Source organism: Haliotis rufescens, unplaced genomic scaffold (assembly GCF_023055435.1).
Source record: "Haliotis rufescens isolate VD_foot unplaced genomic scaffold, xgHalRufe1.0.p SCAF_3, whole genome shotgun sequence".
Classification (NCBI taxonomy): Eukaryota; Metazoa; Mollusca; class Gastropoda; order Lepetellida; family Haliotidae; genus Haliotis; species Haliotis rufescens.
The window spans coordinates 33,778,683-33,797,221 of NW_025964001.1; the positions used below are offsets into that span (position 1 = coordinate 33,778,683).

Sequence of the window (18,539 nt, forward strand, 5' to 3'; positions counted from 1 at the left end):
GTGGATCAGACTCGTGGAGAGTGCAGGAGATGGTAGGTCGGCTTGAGAGGGAGGCGTTGGAGTGGAAACTGATTTCTCCGTCACGATGTTTTCCACTTTTTTCTTGGCAGCCTCGTGCCTGTTGGCCTTAGTCATGGCCTCGGACATCTTGGAGAAGATCTTCTCGGATGTGTTACTGCATTACTCACATCTCTTCTCCTTGCTGCAGGTCATGCCTCTGCACTTCGTGCAGTTTTCATGAGGATCTCCTGTGACCATGAATCAGCCTGGGGTAGACGGAGACAACATGGAAACCTCACAAAATCACCAAACACCAGCTATACTTACGTGCGTGTTTGACTCTCCAGCAACACTATTAATTTATACTTATGTGTCTGTTATTATAGAAAACTAATTGGAATAATCTTAGGTTAATGTATTAACTATTATAGTAGGTGTTAACTCTAGCACACACAGGAAAAAAGTGATGTTGCCACCATTATGACATCATGGCATGGGTAGTTACAAGACGACTTGGCGACAACTAATTGCGTGAGTGACAGTGAAGAGGACATCTGTTGAAAATCTGAAAATTTTAGTTAAAATACAGGATTTATGGCAGATATGTAATAGAGGTAGAAGTTTTGTAAGAATTATTTAGATCTGCCAATCTTGATCTCCCAAAACCATTTGACCTAGTGACATCAAAGTTTCGCAAACAGGACTGATGTGTATTTCGGTGGGAGGAACTAAAATTATCCTCAAAAGTATTTTGTTAGTTGTCCGGGAGTGGTGAGGGGATTCAGTTTCTCTCTGTAGATTGAAAGTCCGGATCAGAAAAAGTATAAGAGTTAACAGTTGATCAGAAATACTATTAGGCTCTTCGATACATCCTTTAGGTATGTGTTGTATTTAAGCAAATCAGGCTACAAGAAACTGAGGACTGTGTGTGCATATTTATGATAACTTACATCATAAATAAAAGGAATTGAGCAAACAAGCTGACTTACGATTTTGAGAGTGACATCATCCCAGGAACCAAGAAGTGGCTGATGAGTACAAGTGACCAAAGGTAGAAGGGTATAGTACCGACTCCTAAGGTTACAATTATCCTCCTTCACAAGTAAAAGACCTCCAGGTCCCATAAACCTTATCAATATCACTGCTAGCTTTTCTACTTGTAGCATACAGTAGCACTTTGATCATACACAAAGTGTCTTGAGTTTACTTTGGTAGAAATACATATATCTTGGAAATCATTAATATAACTCACAATTCCATTCCATATTCCAGGGTTTCCTCCCTTGGACGGGGGTTTACGTCTGACCTTGGATTCTGCTGATCAAGTATGTCCAGCAAGTAAAAGGTTTTAGCTTTTCTTCTCTCCTTACAATGCGACAACGCAGTCAGGATACGGTCAGCCTTGTCAAACTGGTCGTTGGTGATGTAGTGACCAGCTATTGTGTGGTGAACATATGGTAAACAGTCAGCCATGAAGCCTAGCCTTATTTGGACATCAACTGAAGAAACAAAGCAACATATATTTAAAAGACATATTTACAAAAACATACGAGGTGGTGCTGAGCAAATACAGTAATAAACTAGGCTTAATTATGATCTGGTTATAAGTGAGTGTGTGTCACTATAAAGCGTGTTTCAGCTTATGGAGAGATCAAAGTGATGCAGGTCTTGGATGTTTAATGCTTTGGGGAAAGCTGCAAGCATGGGTGAGCTGCTCACAAATTAAAGAGCCAGGATGTTGTCACTTATCTTATTTAATTGTTTAATGAATGATGGCTTGTTAAAGGGATAATATACTCACACGCAAAAGAAACACAAGTCGAGTATGCAGTATACATGTTATTTATTTTCAACAGTAAAGACATAATTGTTTTTTATTCAAATGTTAAGGGCTTACACAGTTTCGGGTCAATACCCAAAATGTCAGTCAATACCTGGTGTGACCACCATTTGCATTGATCACTGCCACGCATCTCCTGTACATTGAGTGGATCAAACGATTAGTGAAGGCCCTATGGATCCGCCTGCACACATCCAGAGCAGCTGTGCATAGTTCATCGGCAGTTGTAGGGACTGGGCGCACATTGTGCAGACGCCTTTGAACCTCATCCCACAAGTGTTCGATGGGGTTCAGATCAGGGCTGAGGGCTGGCCACAGTAGAACACGGATGTTGTGTTGTTGCAGAAAGGCCATGGTAGCTCTGGCAACATGGGGACGAGCGTTGTTCTGCTGGAAAATGTGTTGTTGGTGTTGTGCAAAAAATGGAACCACGTGGGGTCTGATCACTTGGTCAATATACCGCTGAGCAGTGACGCCGTATCCCCGACCTTGACCTACATTCAGAAAGCACATGGGTCCAAGTCTCGCATTAGGTCCAATCCCTGCCAATATCATCACGCTAGGTCCACCCCATGGATCCCTTTCCACAACGTTTCTGTCAGTGAAACGATCACCTCGACGCCGTCTGCATGGGAGACACAAAAGCGAATTTCACATCAGAGAAGATGACACGCCTCCACTCACGATGACGCCAATTGCGATGACCATGTGCTTGTTGGAGAACAGGACGACGTGCTGGTCGGCGACATCTGAGGTTGTTGGAACGGAGATGTCGGATCACAGTGTCTCGGCTAATGTGTCGATTATGTGTTCCTATGGTCTATCGAGCACTTTCACTTGCAGTTAGGAACGGATGTCGTTGGTGTTGACGGGTAGTCTGCCGATCTTGTCAAGGTGTGGTGACCCTAGGACGACCGCTCCGAGGAAGGTCTGTGGTCTGTGTAGCATTGTATTGATGCAGGAGACGGTAAATTGTGGTTATATTAACGTTGAAATGACGGGCAACATCTTGGACAGACTCTCCAGCTTCCAAACGTCCGATAGCCTGGTTTCTCTGAATTTGATTTAGGCGTGGCATTGTTGACCAAGGAGTGGTAGGTCCAAGAATCCGCCACAGTTTTATACCCACTACAGTTCGTGCATTTTCAATTTCGCGAGAAATGCTTGCATGATACCGACATATGAAATGGTGCGTTTTGGCGATTCATTTTTTATGTTGCCTTTTTACTTGGAGCTTCCAAAATGCAACCAAAAATATTGATAACACCATCAGGCTTCACTACATGCTAAAACTCGTATCAATTTATGGTTCTGTGTTTGTTACCTATTTGCTTAAAACCATGTGTTTCTTTTGCGTGTGAGTATATGTTGACCATTCTGAAGCATTATTTGCAAAAAATAACTGACAGCACTCAAGCTTACTTGGCTCTGCTTGCCTTATTCTGCGAGAGAAATTTCTGCTCCAGTGACCACACTGCAGGTGTGGCCTCATAAGCTGGTATGGGAGCGTTTTGTTGAGGGGAATACTCTGCCTTGTTTCTGCAACGTGATTGGCTTCATACGATCGAGGCATTTATATTTTAATCTAGCTTTTGATAGATATGGCAGTTCTCAGTTTGTAACTCATCCGTAAGAAAAACACATGAGCTTTCTCTTCAATTTGCCTCTAATAAAACATTGCGGAAGCTAGTTTATTCTGTACACCATGACATTTATTTTGGGACCTTCATGAACAGCTTGCTACAATTTGTTCTACTGAAACTGATCCCCAAGAAGCTAGCGAAGTTGATAATGCTCTAATTTCATGAGCCTTGCATTCACTCCAGATAGGCAGGGAGAGCTCTGCATGTCCATTAGTTTCGGAGATGGTGGTTTTCAACCAACCTATGACATTAGCCTTGGAGATATCTTTATCTACAGAGGGCTTGCAGGAGATGAAAAGATGTTTCCTGTGGCGACGATGGTCTTACGTCGCTGCGAGGTAATACTTTAGTGCTCGCAGTGCTGTCTAGAAGGTCAACACACCAGCCTAGAGCGGGGATGTAGTATTGCTCATGACCTAAAGAACCTCTTGCTGTGGTCTTACAATGAACTCTGGGAGAGCCAGCAGAGTGATCCTTCCCAATCTAGTGAGTGGGGAGAAGTCAACGATATGGAGCTCTGACATGGAAAGCATAAAAGCAGTCTTCTCAGATGCTGATGGAGAAGCCATTATTCTGGATGATTGATGCTAATCGGTAATGTCTCCACGTGTAGAAGTAGCAGAAAATCTGCTACCATGGAAACAGTTACTTCCATGTGCTCCAAACCACTTCCTCTCCATCACTGTCTGAACTTGTGCCACAGTGCTTTTGTAGATGGCGTGGGGAGGGAGGTCTCCAAGACTGTGCAACAGCATTGGAGGCAGAAACTGGAGATGTAGGTGAAGATTGTGAAGGCTTCGGTGGGATAAGTCCTATCCGAGCAGATCCGGACAAAGTGGGTGTTGTGGAGAGCTTGCTAGTCTGGTACCTATTTTGATCATTTCAGTGGATCATATTAGGTCCAGCAGACTTTTTATATTTTAGTCTTGTGACTTTATACTACTGAAATACTACTGAAATACCTGCCGACAGGTATGTTCTTGTAAAAAAATCTGTAAAACAAGTGACAAAAAAAAGCGTGGCCTGAGTAACGGTAGTCGCTGGTGGATGTTTCTTAGCCTCAGGCGCACATGTTCTTAAACATGTGCTTAAAGTAAATCACCTTGCAAGTAGACAAGCAGTACTTGGTTATCACGTGGGTGAGGGGTAGCGTTAGGTGTGGAAAGCATGGCTATGCCTCTACAGATGAACCTCACGTTGCTGACATGTCTGGGATGTCATCTTCCATAGTAATAAACTTCCCAGACCCCGATTACCACAATGATCCGAGTTGGGGCAGAGGGCATTTTCAGATTGGTTGGCAAGTCCAGTGTCTCGAGACACAGCCTGTTGTAGTCTTAAATTGGAGACACACTCAGACATCGAGTCTAAATGACGATCCATCAAAGTCGTGATGGATTTAGTTAGTCACTGACGCTGTGATGGACTCAACCACAGATGACATACAAGTCTTAATTAGATTCAATGGTGATGGTAGAGTCTCGGTTGGGACTGTCACGCGGTTGGTCAAGTGTTCCCGCTGGCTTTTAAACTCTAAAATTTACCAGTCCACCCAAATTTTTGCCAGTCCCAACTTTGAACAAATAAAAAACACATATGAAAATTACCTGGTGTTAATTCCCTCAAAAGTTTATTTGTTCTATGCAGTGTACATGCAGTCACAATTTTCTCTTTTTTTGTATGAAATATTCCTCTTGCTCATGCATAGTTCATTTCGTCTCCAACCGCATGCATATGCAGTTTCATTAGGTTATTCAACCTCCTTTGACTCAGTCTATTACGACTGGCTGTGTGGATTCGGTTTTGAACGCTGAACCCGCGCTCTGCAGGTACGCTGCTTACCAGAATTGTGATCGCAATGGTAGCCAGTAGTGCAAAATCGGGAATATGTCAGCATATTCCTTTATCAGGACCTGGCATGTGTTCGCAAACATAACAGTGCCCAGGCCAGCTGCAGCTCACTTGAATTGTTGGAAGTCAATGTCAGAACGATGTCCAGTGACTCCAAGATACTAAGACTTTCAGCAGACAAACAATTGTGTAATGAATGAATCAAGACTTGATCCACTCGTTTGGCTTGAAAGGCAATGACAGACCTCGGATCATTCTCATTCAAATGTTTTTTTTGTGTTTTCCAGTTCCATTCAATAAGTTTGTAGGCATCCAATGGTTGATTCCACCATAGGCTGTATCATAGCTAGGTTCATGTTGTCCTTTTCAAAGACGGTGACAAGTTTTTACATGTACGGCAGAACATCAGAAAACATGTACATAGTCACAACAAATTAACATTTTCAATAAAGCATTTTGCGAGATTCACCTTAACTGTGTTGTTACACTGGGCTGCCTCTTCCTCAATTTCAATGACTACAGCTGACAAATCAGTCTTGTAGAAGTAACAGCTCGAATCAGTGACAACCTCCTTACAGTACAGGGCTGTTTGACACTCGAGAATTCTGTGTTGTCCAAAACTTTAGAAAGTTCTTTTAATCTGTCATACCGATATGCACTTTGATAGTTTAGCTGCCTCTTGCAACGTCAGGGCACCACGATGTGCAATGCAGCGTACATGCACTAAGCACATCCACTTTTTGACAGTCCACAGGGTCTGGCAGGCACATGAATTACCAGTCTAAACCTAATTTTACCAGTAAAAAAAATGGTAATTACCGGTAAACGGGAACATTGTGGTCATCAACCCCAAATCCATGCGACACTGCTGTACCCTTCCTGCCAGGGCCTGCATTATCAAGGCCTTATGAAATAAATGCTTCTTGGTTGAGGACTTAGTAGACGCCTTCCGCGATGATCTTGCCGTCCTAGGTTTGTGTGAAGACAACGTTTCATGCAGAATGATGAAGGACGAGTGGCAGGGTGACAGTGGGTTTGAGTCCATATGGGCTTCCCAAAATATGTTTACAAAAATCTACCTAAGTGTAATACACCCAGAAATGCTTTTGCACGTGATACTATTTGCCTAACAACTGGTTGGAATGGCTGTCAGTGAAGAGGACATCTGTTGAAAATCTAAGGATTTTTATGTGTGAGGTTTGTCAAATTGCAGAAATTCAGTGCATATTAAGGGCCTTTGTTTTCTTCATTTGAACAGTTAGATTAAATAAGTAAGATTTTAAACATAATCATCATAGAAAACATATATACAGATCAGGAAACAAAAAAGAACATTATCACTATCCCCTGCCACGGGGTACATAAGAATTATTTTGTTCACATAGAAGTGAATAATATAGAAGTTAATTTTAACTATAAAAAATAAAGTCCTACAAAGAGATAGGCAGCAGTGTGGATTTATATCATGAGAAAACTTGATAAAATGTGATTTGTCTAACTTAAATTGTTTTTGATTTTTTTGTCCCCATTGAGAAGCAGACAGAAGTACGAACTATGTTCCTATATCCCCCCACCCCACTTTGTGGCAGGGGATAAGAACCGTGTCCATTTGCATTAATGAGTGAGTGAGTGAGTGAGTGAGTGAGTGAGTGAGTGAGTGAGTGAGTGAGTGAGTATGGTTTTACGCCACTTTTAGCAATATTCCAGCAATATCACGGCGGGGAACACCAGAAAATGGGCTTTACACATTGTACCCATGTCAGGATTCGAACCTGGGTGCCTCGGTGTGACGTGCGAACACTTTAACCACAAGGCTACCCGACCGCCCCAATTTGCATAATTGTGGATATGGAAATGATTTATTATTGTCCTGACAACAATCCCCAAGCAACTTACAGACATCCCAGAAGTAAGGTTCAGCCTCCTCGATCTTGTTCTGTTTCAGTAGGCAGTTTGCCATGTTTTCCTTACATTGCCAGTAAGACCGATGATCCCCATGCAACTGGTTAATCTAAATAACAAGTGAGTTGGATTTAATGGCCCTTTGAGTGAGTGGGTGTGTTTTTATGTCCCTTTTAGCAATACTCCAGCAATACAGCAGCAGGGGCCAGCAGCAGGGGCCAGCAGCAGGGGCCAGCAGAATGGGCTTCACGCAAAGTAACCAAGTGAGAATGGAACCTGTGCTTCAGCTTGACGAGTTAATGCTTTAACCACTAGGCTACTGAACTTGTCTACTGAACTGGCCTACATGCCATTTTAAACAGTATTTCAGTCATATCACAATATCAGCTTAATGTGGAAGGAAAGGCCAAAGTGATGTTGGTCATTGGTGGAAAAAAACATAAGACACAGACCAAGCAACGTGCTGCAGCCTAATATTCATCCTTAGGCATTCTATTTTAATCACTTTAATCAATCTTATATAAAACTTTCTGTTATCATGAAGTTACAAATATGTAGCTTGTCTAAGGATTTTATATTTGCTTTGTTGATTACACCTTTAAATGTTGACCTCATTACTGGATGGAAATGTGGTGTAAAAGAATTGGAAGTATGCCATAACTGAATAATGAATTTTTCCTGATAAAAATGTCATTTATACCTATCCTGACTCACACGAATTTGCCTATCTTTTCTTATTCCCGAAAGGTAGTGGAAACATCCTGTGCTGTGTTCCCAGTGAACAGAAAGCATCTCACCTCTCTCACGCTCAGGCGCAACAGAACCACGTGACCAACCCATCTGACTCAACACATCATCTGAGTGTGCAGGGACAGCTTGGTGGGTGCTTCAGCGTATGAGTCAGGTTAAGTATTAATGAGATTTTTATCCAAAAAAAATCTTACTTAAAATTATCCTGACTCACATGAAAATGTCTGTCCGGTTGTCCAGGTAATTGGTTCTTCGCAATGAAGTTCCATATGAAACTGAGATGGGCCGATGCATGTTCACCGCTGTCAAACCTGGTACAGCTGAAGTTGAGCGCATGAATTTCTGACATTTGGGCTGCTAGTAGCTGATGCCAGGAGAAACAAAATCTTTTGTGTCAGGTGTTCAAAGTCAGCTTCTTCTAGAGGTTCGTAAACACCACTGATAATATGTTGCAGCACTATATTAAAATCGCAAGCTGGGGCTCTAAACATTGTCTGTTGATCCTCAAGTTTGTAGGATCTCAGTTCGGCTACCAATTCGGGAATCTTTGTGAGTTTTTCTACGTTAGTCATAGTTAAGACGGAGCTGATTGCCTCCAAATAGGTTCCTAAGGTTGAACCCTTGAGATTTCTTATGCTCTGTAGATGACGGAAGATGATGAAGACATTGGCCACCTGGGATGAAGTAGCTTTTGCTGCTGTGAACCCTTTTGTTCTTACGAATTGGTCAAAGCTCTTCCACTTGTCATCATACAAGTTCCTTGTGGAGCTACGAAGAGCTGGGGAGACTGACTTAGCTGCCCTGGCAGAGAAGCCTCATCTTGTGTGGTTGTTCGTAATATGCTCCATACGTGAAGTTTGTAAATATTCGGTCTTGGGTGAACTTGCTTTGAGTGTGGATGACAAAGCAGATTTGGTCAGTTTGGAGTTGGTTTTCCTGCTATTGCTAGAAAGGTTTGGAAACCACGTCCTCGACGGCCAGTAAGGCGTTACCAAGAGCAGTTGAATGATCTTCTTTACTGATATAGAATGATAATGCCAGCACATTGTTGGACTAAGCCTGAGGGTCTGGTACTGGGGAGACGAGGTTTGTTGTTTGTTGAACCTGGTTGCAAATAGGTCCACTGATGAACAATCTCCTTATAACCAGTTGGAATGCTTCTGGATGTAGCATCATTATGTTAGTGACGGTACTGATCGTTGCAGCCATTCGGTCAAAATATACAAAGTTGAAATAAAGGACAAAAGTATGCAATAATAGTTAAATGTTACGAATAAAGTAATAAATGTTACTAATAAAGATCAAAATATATTAGTCAAATGTTACAAAATGATGTCATATGAAAAGAAAGAACAATGTGTACCATAGAACATCAGTGCCCACGAAAGGACATTTTAAACTACTACAGGACGTTGACAATAAAGAACACCAATTTGTAAAACATTCTGAGTTTAATCGGCTTGTTCTGCTGTGTACTCGTATATGATAACTGCATGCTGAGGTACATAATGTATATTATGTCATTTTAAAGACATCTGAAAAGTGAATGTTGTGCGAGAATTGTGCCTGCGTGGCAATGTGTCAACCTCAGACTATAAAATTATGCAGAGATGTAAAATGTTCACTTTCCTGTCTGGTGGTGTGGTGTAAATGTAACTGCAAATATGAAACGGATTTGAAAAGACACTGCTAAGTGTTGTCCCAGCAAATGTCGCCACTTATTATTGTACACTGCTTGCCAGAAATGACACAGTGCACAATTCTCGCACAATGTCCATTTCACAGATCTTATGAAAATGTGCATCTGAAACATAACTCGGCATCATGACACCCTCGTGTTGCGCCAAGCAAAAAGGACCTTTCCCGGTGACAATGCATAAATGCAACATTTATATACACCATGTGTTCTTTATACATTATACATATGTGACGTCAGACGGTGGGTGCACGAGGAATGACGTAATACACCGTGTACCTCGGCATGCAGTTATCATATACATAACAGAACGAGACGATTAAACTTGGAATGTTTTACAAATTGCAGCGCCATCTGGCGTTCTTTAATTTCAACGTCCTTTAGCAGTTTAGTGTCCTTTCGTGCGCACTGACGTTCTTTAGAACACATTGTTCTTTCTTTTCATATAATGTCTTTTTGTAACATTTGACTATCATATTGCATACTTTTGACCTTTATTTCAGCTTCAAATTTTTTTTAACGGCATCTGTTTGTTTTGTATTTTGACCCTAATTTGTTATATTTAATACTTTATTCGTAACATTTTACTATTGTTACGTACTTTTGTCCTTGTATTTTTTGATCGAATGGCCACCCTTGGGTATGGACAGTGTGTCTGGTAAGACATTGATGCTCCTGGGATGTGTCTTGCTTTGATGTTTAGATTCAGACTGTCTGTCAACTCATACAGCTGAAATGTCAAACCTTGTATTGGATGCAGGTGGAGTCTGCCCCATACTGTTAGAGCTTGGCGAAAGTGAGTAGAACACTTGCCACCGATTGACTGATATCTGTTTGTGAATTGCTGCTGGAATATAACTTTGGATTTTGATCCAACAATCTTCTGGAACTTCTGCCCTGTCAGAAACCTGATTCCCCAAAACTTGAGTACTTGGGATGGTTGGAGGTCAGACATCTGATAATTGACTAACCATTCTAACTGTGTTAATAGTTTCAGAGTGACATTCAGTTGAAGTCTGAGTAGCTCTGCTTGTTGATGAGCCTGAATCCTGTCATCCAAATAGAAGGCGCAATGGATCCCCTTGTTATGCCGAAAGGCCACAACTGGTTTGGTAACATGTGTAAACTACCACAGGGCCATGGAAACTCCAAAGGGCAGGACTTTCTATTTGTAATGATGACCTTTCATAGGAAATATCCTGGAGGCTGGATGAATGGGGATGTGATGGTATAATCTTGAAGATCGATGCTTGCCAGATAATCGGATTAAGAGAGAGGAAGTCTGGACTGTAGCCTTTCCTGAGAATGTTTGATACCAACTGGTTATCCAGGATGTCCCAATTTCTCCAATATCTTCCACCAACAGGCGATTGCTGTACCTGAACGGCTGGCGGTTGAAGGTCCCAGTCGTTCAACAGCTCTCCTTCAGCAGTAGGCACGAGATCTTCTTGATCCTTGGCTTCGGCTGGACTGATCACGTGGTCTGTCCTGAGGTAATCGAAAGGCTGTGGTCTTGCCTCCTCGATAGCTGGTGGAGCACTTGTCCTTTGCTTTCAGAATGCCGGAGAAAAGAGTAGTGAATTGTGTCTTCTGCACCACTTGTCTGTCTGAATTGATTAGACATTTTTATCCGACGGAATTGGTGGAGGGCATACCTTCAGATGTGGTTTTTCATCTTTTTTTCAAGACTCTGTTCCCTCAGCCAAGTTGTGTGGTCGGTTTCAAGTGACCACTATGTAAGGGAACCTCCATTTCCCTCAGCCCGTCCTCGGCTGTATGGTCGGCATCTATGACCATTTTATGGATGGGAAGAGTCAGGTATGCGTTGTGTCCTGGTACTACTCAGCCATCGACAATAACCCTCTCAAGTTAAAGTTTTAGACTGGAGTACCGAGCCGCATGCATGTGGGGCATGAACCTTCTAGTCCAGGGCATTACGCCGGGAGATCGAAAGGCCGGCTCTGGACTGGAGGCAAGGTCAGTGAGGTGTAGTAGTGGTGACCTGTTGGGCCACTACTAACAGACCAAGCTGTGCGTGCCTTGCACATCCTCCAATGCGACATCTCACATATGGTGACTGGCGACAATTGTGTTTGATAGCCTAAAACACCCCTCCATGATGGCACATAGAGCGCAGTTGCTGTGTAGAGCCATGGTGGAGGTGACCACCCGGGTCTCATGCGGGTTGTTGGAGCTTGGGGGGTTCAGTCCCATGGCCTCGTTGGCCTGGAGAATGATGGCTCGTAACCAGAGGGCAATTGTGTTGCGGCTGCCTTCTGTTCGCGAGGTCGCAGATACCGGTATGAAGAGGCATCGTCGTTGTCTACAGCATTCTTTGGATCATTTGATGTAGCAACGGAGCACTCTAATATATAGACGGAGCTCTTGTTCATCTTCCGCGCCCACAATCGAAGATAGGGGAGGGGTGAGGAACGATTTATCTGGGTGTCCTGGGAGTTGATTCTTGGCAAAGAAGTCCCAGCACAGTCCAAGATGCACGGCTCAGTGTGCTCAAGGCTCAGAGAGAGTACAGGTGGCAGAAAAGCATACGCTCTTAACCCTTCCCAGGGAATGTTGAATGCATCGATGGCCAAAGCCAGAGGATCCGAAATCGGCAATATGTAGGTCGGTATCTGGTACTTATGGCTAGTGGTGAATAGGTATATATTGGGGAGACCATGGTCTCAACAAGCAAGAGCGAAGGCGTCTGGGAAGAGCTCCCACTCTGCAGGGGCGACTTTGCCTGGCCGAAATAGAGCATCAGCTAGGATATTTCGGCAGCCCGGAATGTGTTGGACCTGGAACTGGATCCCCAGATGATCCACCAAGTGAAAGAATCAGAACGTCTGTTAAAGGATTCAGGTCTAGTGGGTTGCTCCCTTGTTCCGTAGGCACCAGACGACAGATATCTTGTCCGACGAGATAGAGAGTCAGGCATGTCCAAAGGCCTACTCCCAATGATCGATGGCTAAGATAAGCACCTCCATTTCGAGACTGTTGACATGCCATAGGTGCTGATCGGTGGACCACAGCCCCGAGGCAACCTGTCCCTCTAGGTGTGCTCCCCATCCCTGCAGGGAGGCGTCTATGAATAGGCGTAGAGAGGTCGTAAGCCCTGTGAAGGAGACGCCGCCTAAGACATTCGATTCCACCTTCCACCACAGGAGACGCTGCTTGAGGTGATCCGGGAGGGCGATGGATACAGAGGGGTCCTGGCATCTGATGTAGGGAACCAGGAACATCTGAACTGGGCGCAGTTGGAGCCTTCCTCTGTAGGTCAAGTCCTGCGCTGAGGATAGTAGGCCAAGGAAGACTTGCCATTGGCGCAGAGAGCGTGGTAAGTGGAGAGCTGGAGTCAGGTGCGACTGCAAGCACTTCCACCGGTCCCTGGGTAGAGAGAGGAGCATCTGGAAGAGCCATCATGGTGGTGGCCGCCACCGTAAAAATAGACGCAGGAGTGGTCGTCAAGGTACTCGGGGAAGAGACTGAGACCGTGGGGCCTGACATCAAGATAGTAGTTGAGGTCGGGGGGGTAATCGTCCGAGATGGCCAATCTGTTAGTGGGCGAATTCTCGGAATGGTCTGACATCTTGCCCCAATGTTTCCTTGCCTGTTGTGTTCTCCGTTTGCTGGACACATGGAGGTACTGTCTGAGACAGTCTTTACACCTATGACCCTGGAGGCATTGAGGCACAATTAAGGCACAGGGGGTAGAGGTCCCACATCGACATATTATGTCAGCACTTTGAGTAGGAGGGCATGATATCTGCAATGAAACAGTGTAAAATCACAATGCGTCCCTGCCCAATTATGTATGTTATAATTTGTTTATCCCACAGCGTGGGTTTCTGAAACAATTATTACGACAAACGTAAGACAACATACAAACGAAGACAAAATACTTGTGAGGGTACGCCTGTGAAAAGGTAGGGGGTTTGACGAAAGTCAGATGCTGCACAGATATGGAGGGTTGCTCGCAGGTGTCTTCTTTCGCAGAGGAGGAGGACCCCTTCATGGAGGAAGACTTTTTCTTTTTCGCTAGAGCTCTAAGATTTTTGCCAGAGTCAGATGAAGCTGAAGATTTCTTCTTAGACTTTGAAATGCTCTTCAGTTAGGAGTTAACACTCCTACAGCCAAGGGAGAAAGTCTGCACTGAGACAATGAAGTAAGCTCAATCTTAATCTCATCTTTCAAATATCCATCATCATCTAGTGGTATGCAGAATTCGCATTTCTGTTCTGCAGTACAGTGGTGCATAATGTAAGTAGAACAGAGGGGTCAGGGATCAGACATCTGTTTTCAGATTTCAAAGAGTCAAAAGGTAAACATATCTTGCCAAAATAAAAACATAATTGATGAATATCATGAAATGATGTTAGAAAAGGGTATTCTGAATCTTTTTATGAAAATGGGCAATTTTGATAGGATTGTTTGGATTATGAACACAGAGAAAAACATTTCCTCACAGCAAGCTGGCATGAAAATAAAAGAGTGATGAGTCAGACGGGTTGGTCACGAGTTTCCAGTGTGGCTGCATGTAATAGAGGTGTGCTTGGATGAGATGTTTTCTGTTCACTGGGAACACATGATGTTTCCACTTCCTTTTCGGAATAAAGAGAGATAAGCAAATAAGTATGAGTCAGGATAAGGTAAATTACTTTACTTAAAAGGCAAATTTCTTCAAAAACTGGATTTGCATTTTTCATAAATAGTTATATTTTCGGCACAACAACTTTTGTCACCCTTTTTTTTTATCTCTTGGGAACAATCAGGTTAATCTCACCTTGTATATGTGAAGAGCTTTCTCTGTAAACTGCTGAACTTTGACATAATTCTTCCTGAACATATACAGAGTGCCTAGGTTCATGTACGCTGTTGCAACTATAGGGTGTTCACTGCCAACTGCGTTAATCTTCAGTTCAAGTGACCTGTAACATAGTTTTCAGACTTAAACATAGACTTATGACAGTCATGGTGAAAAGGTTGTGGCACAAGGATCAGCAATGTAACAGACACGAATCTGCCTTGCTTGATCTTTACTGATCACATCAAATCAGGAACTAATCACAAAAAAGTATTATTCAAGCAACATTTATAACATTGTAAGTTCAGCATAATGTAGCCCTAGCAGTTTCAGATACATTATTGAAAATGTGAATGAGTAAGGGTATCCAGGATGCTGATAATAAGAGTCATGGTAGATTGGGTAGGCATCCCATCCCTTGTGATGAGCCGCGTAGGCATCAACCGCCGAAAAGGTCACATGAGGATAGCCACTATGGTGATACTCAACAATGGATGACCGATCTCTGCCGTAGAGAGAACTGGCCGACGGGTGGTCAGTTGAAGATGATCGGGAACGGGAATGATGACAATCATGGTGCGAGCATTCGATATCAGCCGAGGAGCGAGCATGGTAACTCGATCGAAAATGCCGATCCTGTGAGTGAGAGCGCCGATTGTGGGAGCGGGAGTGCCGATATGTCGTCTTGCAGGGTGAACATTGCACCGAAGTGTGACAATCTAAAACGAGCCGCGATGAAGTTATATCTCTAGCCCCCGGGGGAGTAGAGAGAGATGAATCCAAGAGCAGGATTTTAAATGGACTGGCGCAATCAGTCGCTGGTATAACGAGAGTGGGACCCCGGTTGGTCAGACAGACTGAGTGCACATCGACCAGCGTATCTTCTTGTTTGGAGTGGTAGACAGGTCATGAGTCAACAAATCGTCTGTAAGGAAGCTGTCTGAGGGGGTCTCGTCTGTGACAGAAATTAAAGGCTTGACAGGATTGTCTTTAGGACGTGATGAGCTGGTACTAGCTTTGGAATCCTCTGCTTTGGAAAGGCGATCGGCAATACGACAACGACAATGTTGCAGGTAAACTTGAAAAGCCAAGTTAGTTAGGGAATGACATTCCGCACATCGGGAACCAAGGGTGCACTGTCCCCGACAGTCGCAACATAATGAGTGGGGATCCGACGTGGAATAGCTACGTCTGCATTCTTTACAAGCAGGATGTTGTGTGTCCTTTTTTCCCATATTATTTAGAATACTCAACAACTTGGCGAAGTACAAACAATTCTGTGATGTTCACCACACAGTGGCGATGAGAAAGAGAATGAATTGGTAGAGGCGCACACATGGTCAGTTCAAGCAGGCACTGCATGCACGAGAGGCATGTAATTGACCTAGCTTTTGGAAGTAACCATGGAGATGCAGGAGGCCTGGTCAGCTATTCTTATTTTCAGAAGCTGAAAACATGATTCAAGCACATTCCCACATAGGATCGAAGGAGAAGGGAGAATCGAAAGTGTGAGATAGGATAAGTTTTACAATTATCATGTTTCTCTCATCTTGTGACGGGGAAAAAGGTGATATCTCCTTTCCTCCCATCACTCGATGCATGCCTCAGTACCTTCCAGAAGCTGGGTTTACCTGTTTCACATGAGAAGACAGTAGATGCTGCATCTTGCTTAACATTCCTAGGGCGTGAATTCGACAGGACGCAGGTCAGAATACCACAGGAGTTACTGGTGAGTAATCTAAATTTCATGTGCCAGGCTGTAGCGGTAGGAGAAAGCGATGAGGGGGAGTGTAGCGGTAGGAGAAAGCGATGAGGGGGAGTGTAGCGGTAGGAGAGAGCAATGTAACGAGATATTCTTAGTGGTATGCACAGAACATGTGTTTATAGAAATATCTCCCTAAGTAGAAAAAAAAGGATTTGTTGTTATGAAAGCACGTGGTTGAGAAATCCTCGAATTTTGTGTTTACTGAGAGTTGCACATGTGAATGGGTCCCTAGCAGGGTACCGCTATACAGGCCATACCCATGGGTACATTGTCTTGCCATAAACATCATATGGGGTGTTCGGGAGGACCTAGAGGTTTGGCTAGGGTTCCTGGTGGGTTTTAACAATGTCAGTTTTTCAGAATCAAAACTGGGCCGACGATACATATCTGAAGCTATTCACAGATGCGGCCAGCACCATGCTGTTCAGGGCATACTTTAACTGGGTACATGGTCTCTGCCCTAGTGCGTGGATGAAGGATGGCTCAACTCGTGACATGACCCTGCAGGAGTTGTTTCTGACGGTGTATGTCGGTTTGTCTGTGGGGCACAGCCTTTGCTGACAGGAAAAAACGGTCTTCAAAAACACCCAGAATTATGTCACTGAACTGTAACTCACACACCATCCCATCCCAGAGATAACAATTGAGCCAGAGAGCCTTTGATAGCAATCCATGGCAACATGTGGGCGAGTGACCAAGCAGGAACTTTAGCGTTCCAAGCTTTCAGTGCATCACAGGACCTGGGAGATGTCTGGCCGGTTCCAATCACTCACCTGGTACATATATCTGTCTGGTGAAAGAGGACAGGCTGTCCCAAGGTATTGTGGTTTCTATTTCTGCCATACCTGGCCACAATCTGTGTCCAGTGGCTTCAATTAAAGTACACTTAACAGTACGACCACAGGGTCAGACTCAAGCATCTGTACACTTTGACAAGTCTACCCTGACCAGGTATCAATTTCTTGGCTGTATTTCCTCGCTGCATTGGTAAGCAACATGGGTTGCAGGGCAGCGGTTGCTGCATTAGTAAGCAACATGGGTTGCTTGGCAATGGTTGTTGCAGGGCAGCGGTTGCTGCATTGGGGTCACTTACAGGAATTTAGCTTTCTGCAGTCAATCAGTACCTCCACTTCCACGAGCATTTCATCCGATTAACATATCTTGTTATAATTTCAAGTTCCTCTATCACGCAGGATAGAGGAGCCCAGCCTATTGGGGTCATGTCATTATATAAGTGCCTATCAAAGACTTACTTTTGGTAGAATTCCTCCGCCTGATCCAGTTGGTGGTCCCGTCTGTATGCCAGGGCCAGGTTGGTGTACACGTTCCCGATGCTGTGAGGTACGGAGTCAAAATAGTGTTCCTCATACAGCTGGAGATAAAATAGTTACCTTGGTTACTACAGGAAAGCCTTGAGGGGATTAGTATAGGTCACATTGGCCGTCCTAAAAGGCAACTTAATGGGACAGGTCAGACATTAGGGCTTGCATGTCATCATTTGCAAATCATTACTTATAGAAATCACTGGATATTCTGGTCCATATTCATATATTTACAGTCTGCAGGCTGGAATATTGTAGGTTGTGGCATTAGGTGCTGGGGGCATATTCTGTCCTGGAATTCCCATAGGGGAGACAAGCATTAGGTGCTGGGGGCATATTCTGTCCTGGAATTCCCATAGGGGAGACAAGCATTGGGTGCTAAGAGTGTATTCTGTCCTGGAATTCCCATAGGGAGGTAAGCATTAGGTGTTAGGTGCATATTCTGTCCTGGAATTCCCATAGGGGAGGTAAGCATTGGGTGCTAGGCGCATATTCTGTCCTTGAATTCCCATAGGGGAGACAAGCATTAGGTGCTAGGTGCATATTCTGTCCTGGAATTCCCATAGGGGAGGTAAGCATTAGGTGCTAGGTGCATATTCTGTTCTGAAATTCCCACAGGGGAGGTAAGCATTAGGTTCTGGGGGTATAATCTGTCCTGGAATTCCCATAGGGGAGACAAGTATTAGGTTCTGGGGGTATAATCTGTCCTTGAATTCCCATAGGGGAGACAAGCATTAGGTTCTGGGGGTATAATCTGTCCTGGAATTCCCATAGAGGAGACAAGCATTAGGTTCTGGGGGTATAATCTGTCCTGGAATTCCCATAGGGGAGACAAGCATTAGATGCTAGGTGCATATTCTGTCCTGGAATTCCCATAGGGGAGACAAGCAGTAGGTGCTAGGTGCATATTCTGTCCTGGAATTCCCATTGGGGAGGTAAGCATTAGGTGCTAGGTGCATATTCTGT

General features: G+C 43.9%; 1 protein-coding gene across 1 annotated transcript in view; it reads right to left on the reverse strand.

Annotated features, from left to right (window-relative positions):
* Window positions 1–18,539, reverse strand: part of LOC124119774 (TPR repeat-containing protein DDB_G0287407-like) — a 57,557-nt gene that overhangs the window by 9,980 nt on the left and 29,038 nt on the right. Inside the window, exons 21-24 of the mRNA XM_046482410.2 lie at window positions 17,505–17,623; window positions 14,466–14,610; window positions 7,231–7,345; window positions 1,253–1,499 (exon numbers count right to left, since the gene is read on the reverse strand). Coding sequence (XP_046338366.2) covers window positions 1,253–1,499; window positions 7,231–7,345; window positions 14,466–14,610; window positions 17,505–17,623 — 626 coding nt within the window. The remainder of the gene's footprint in view (window positions 1–1,252; window positions 1,500–7,230; window positions 7,346–14,465; window positions 14,611–17,504; window positions 17,624–18,539) is intronic.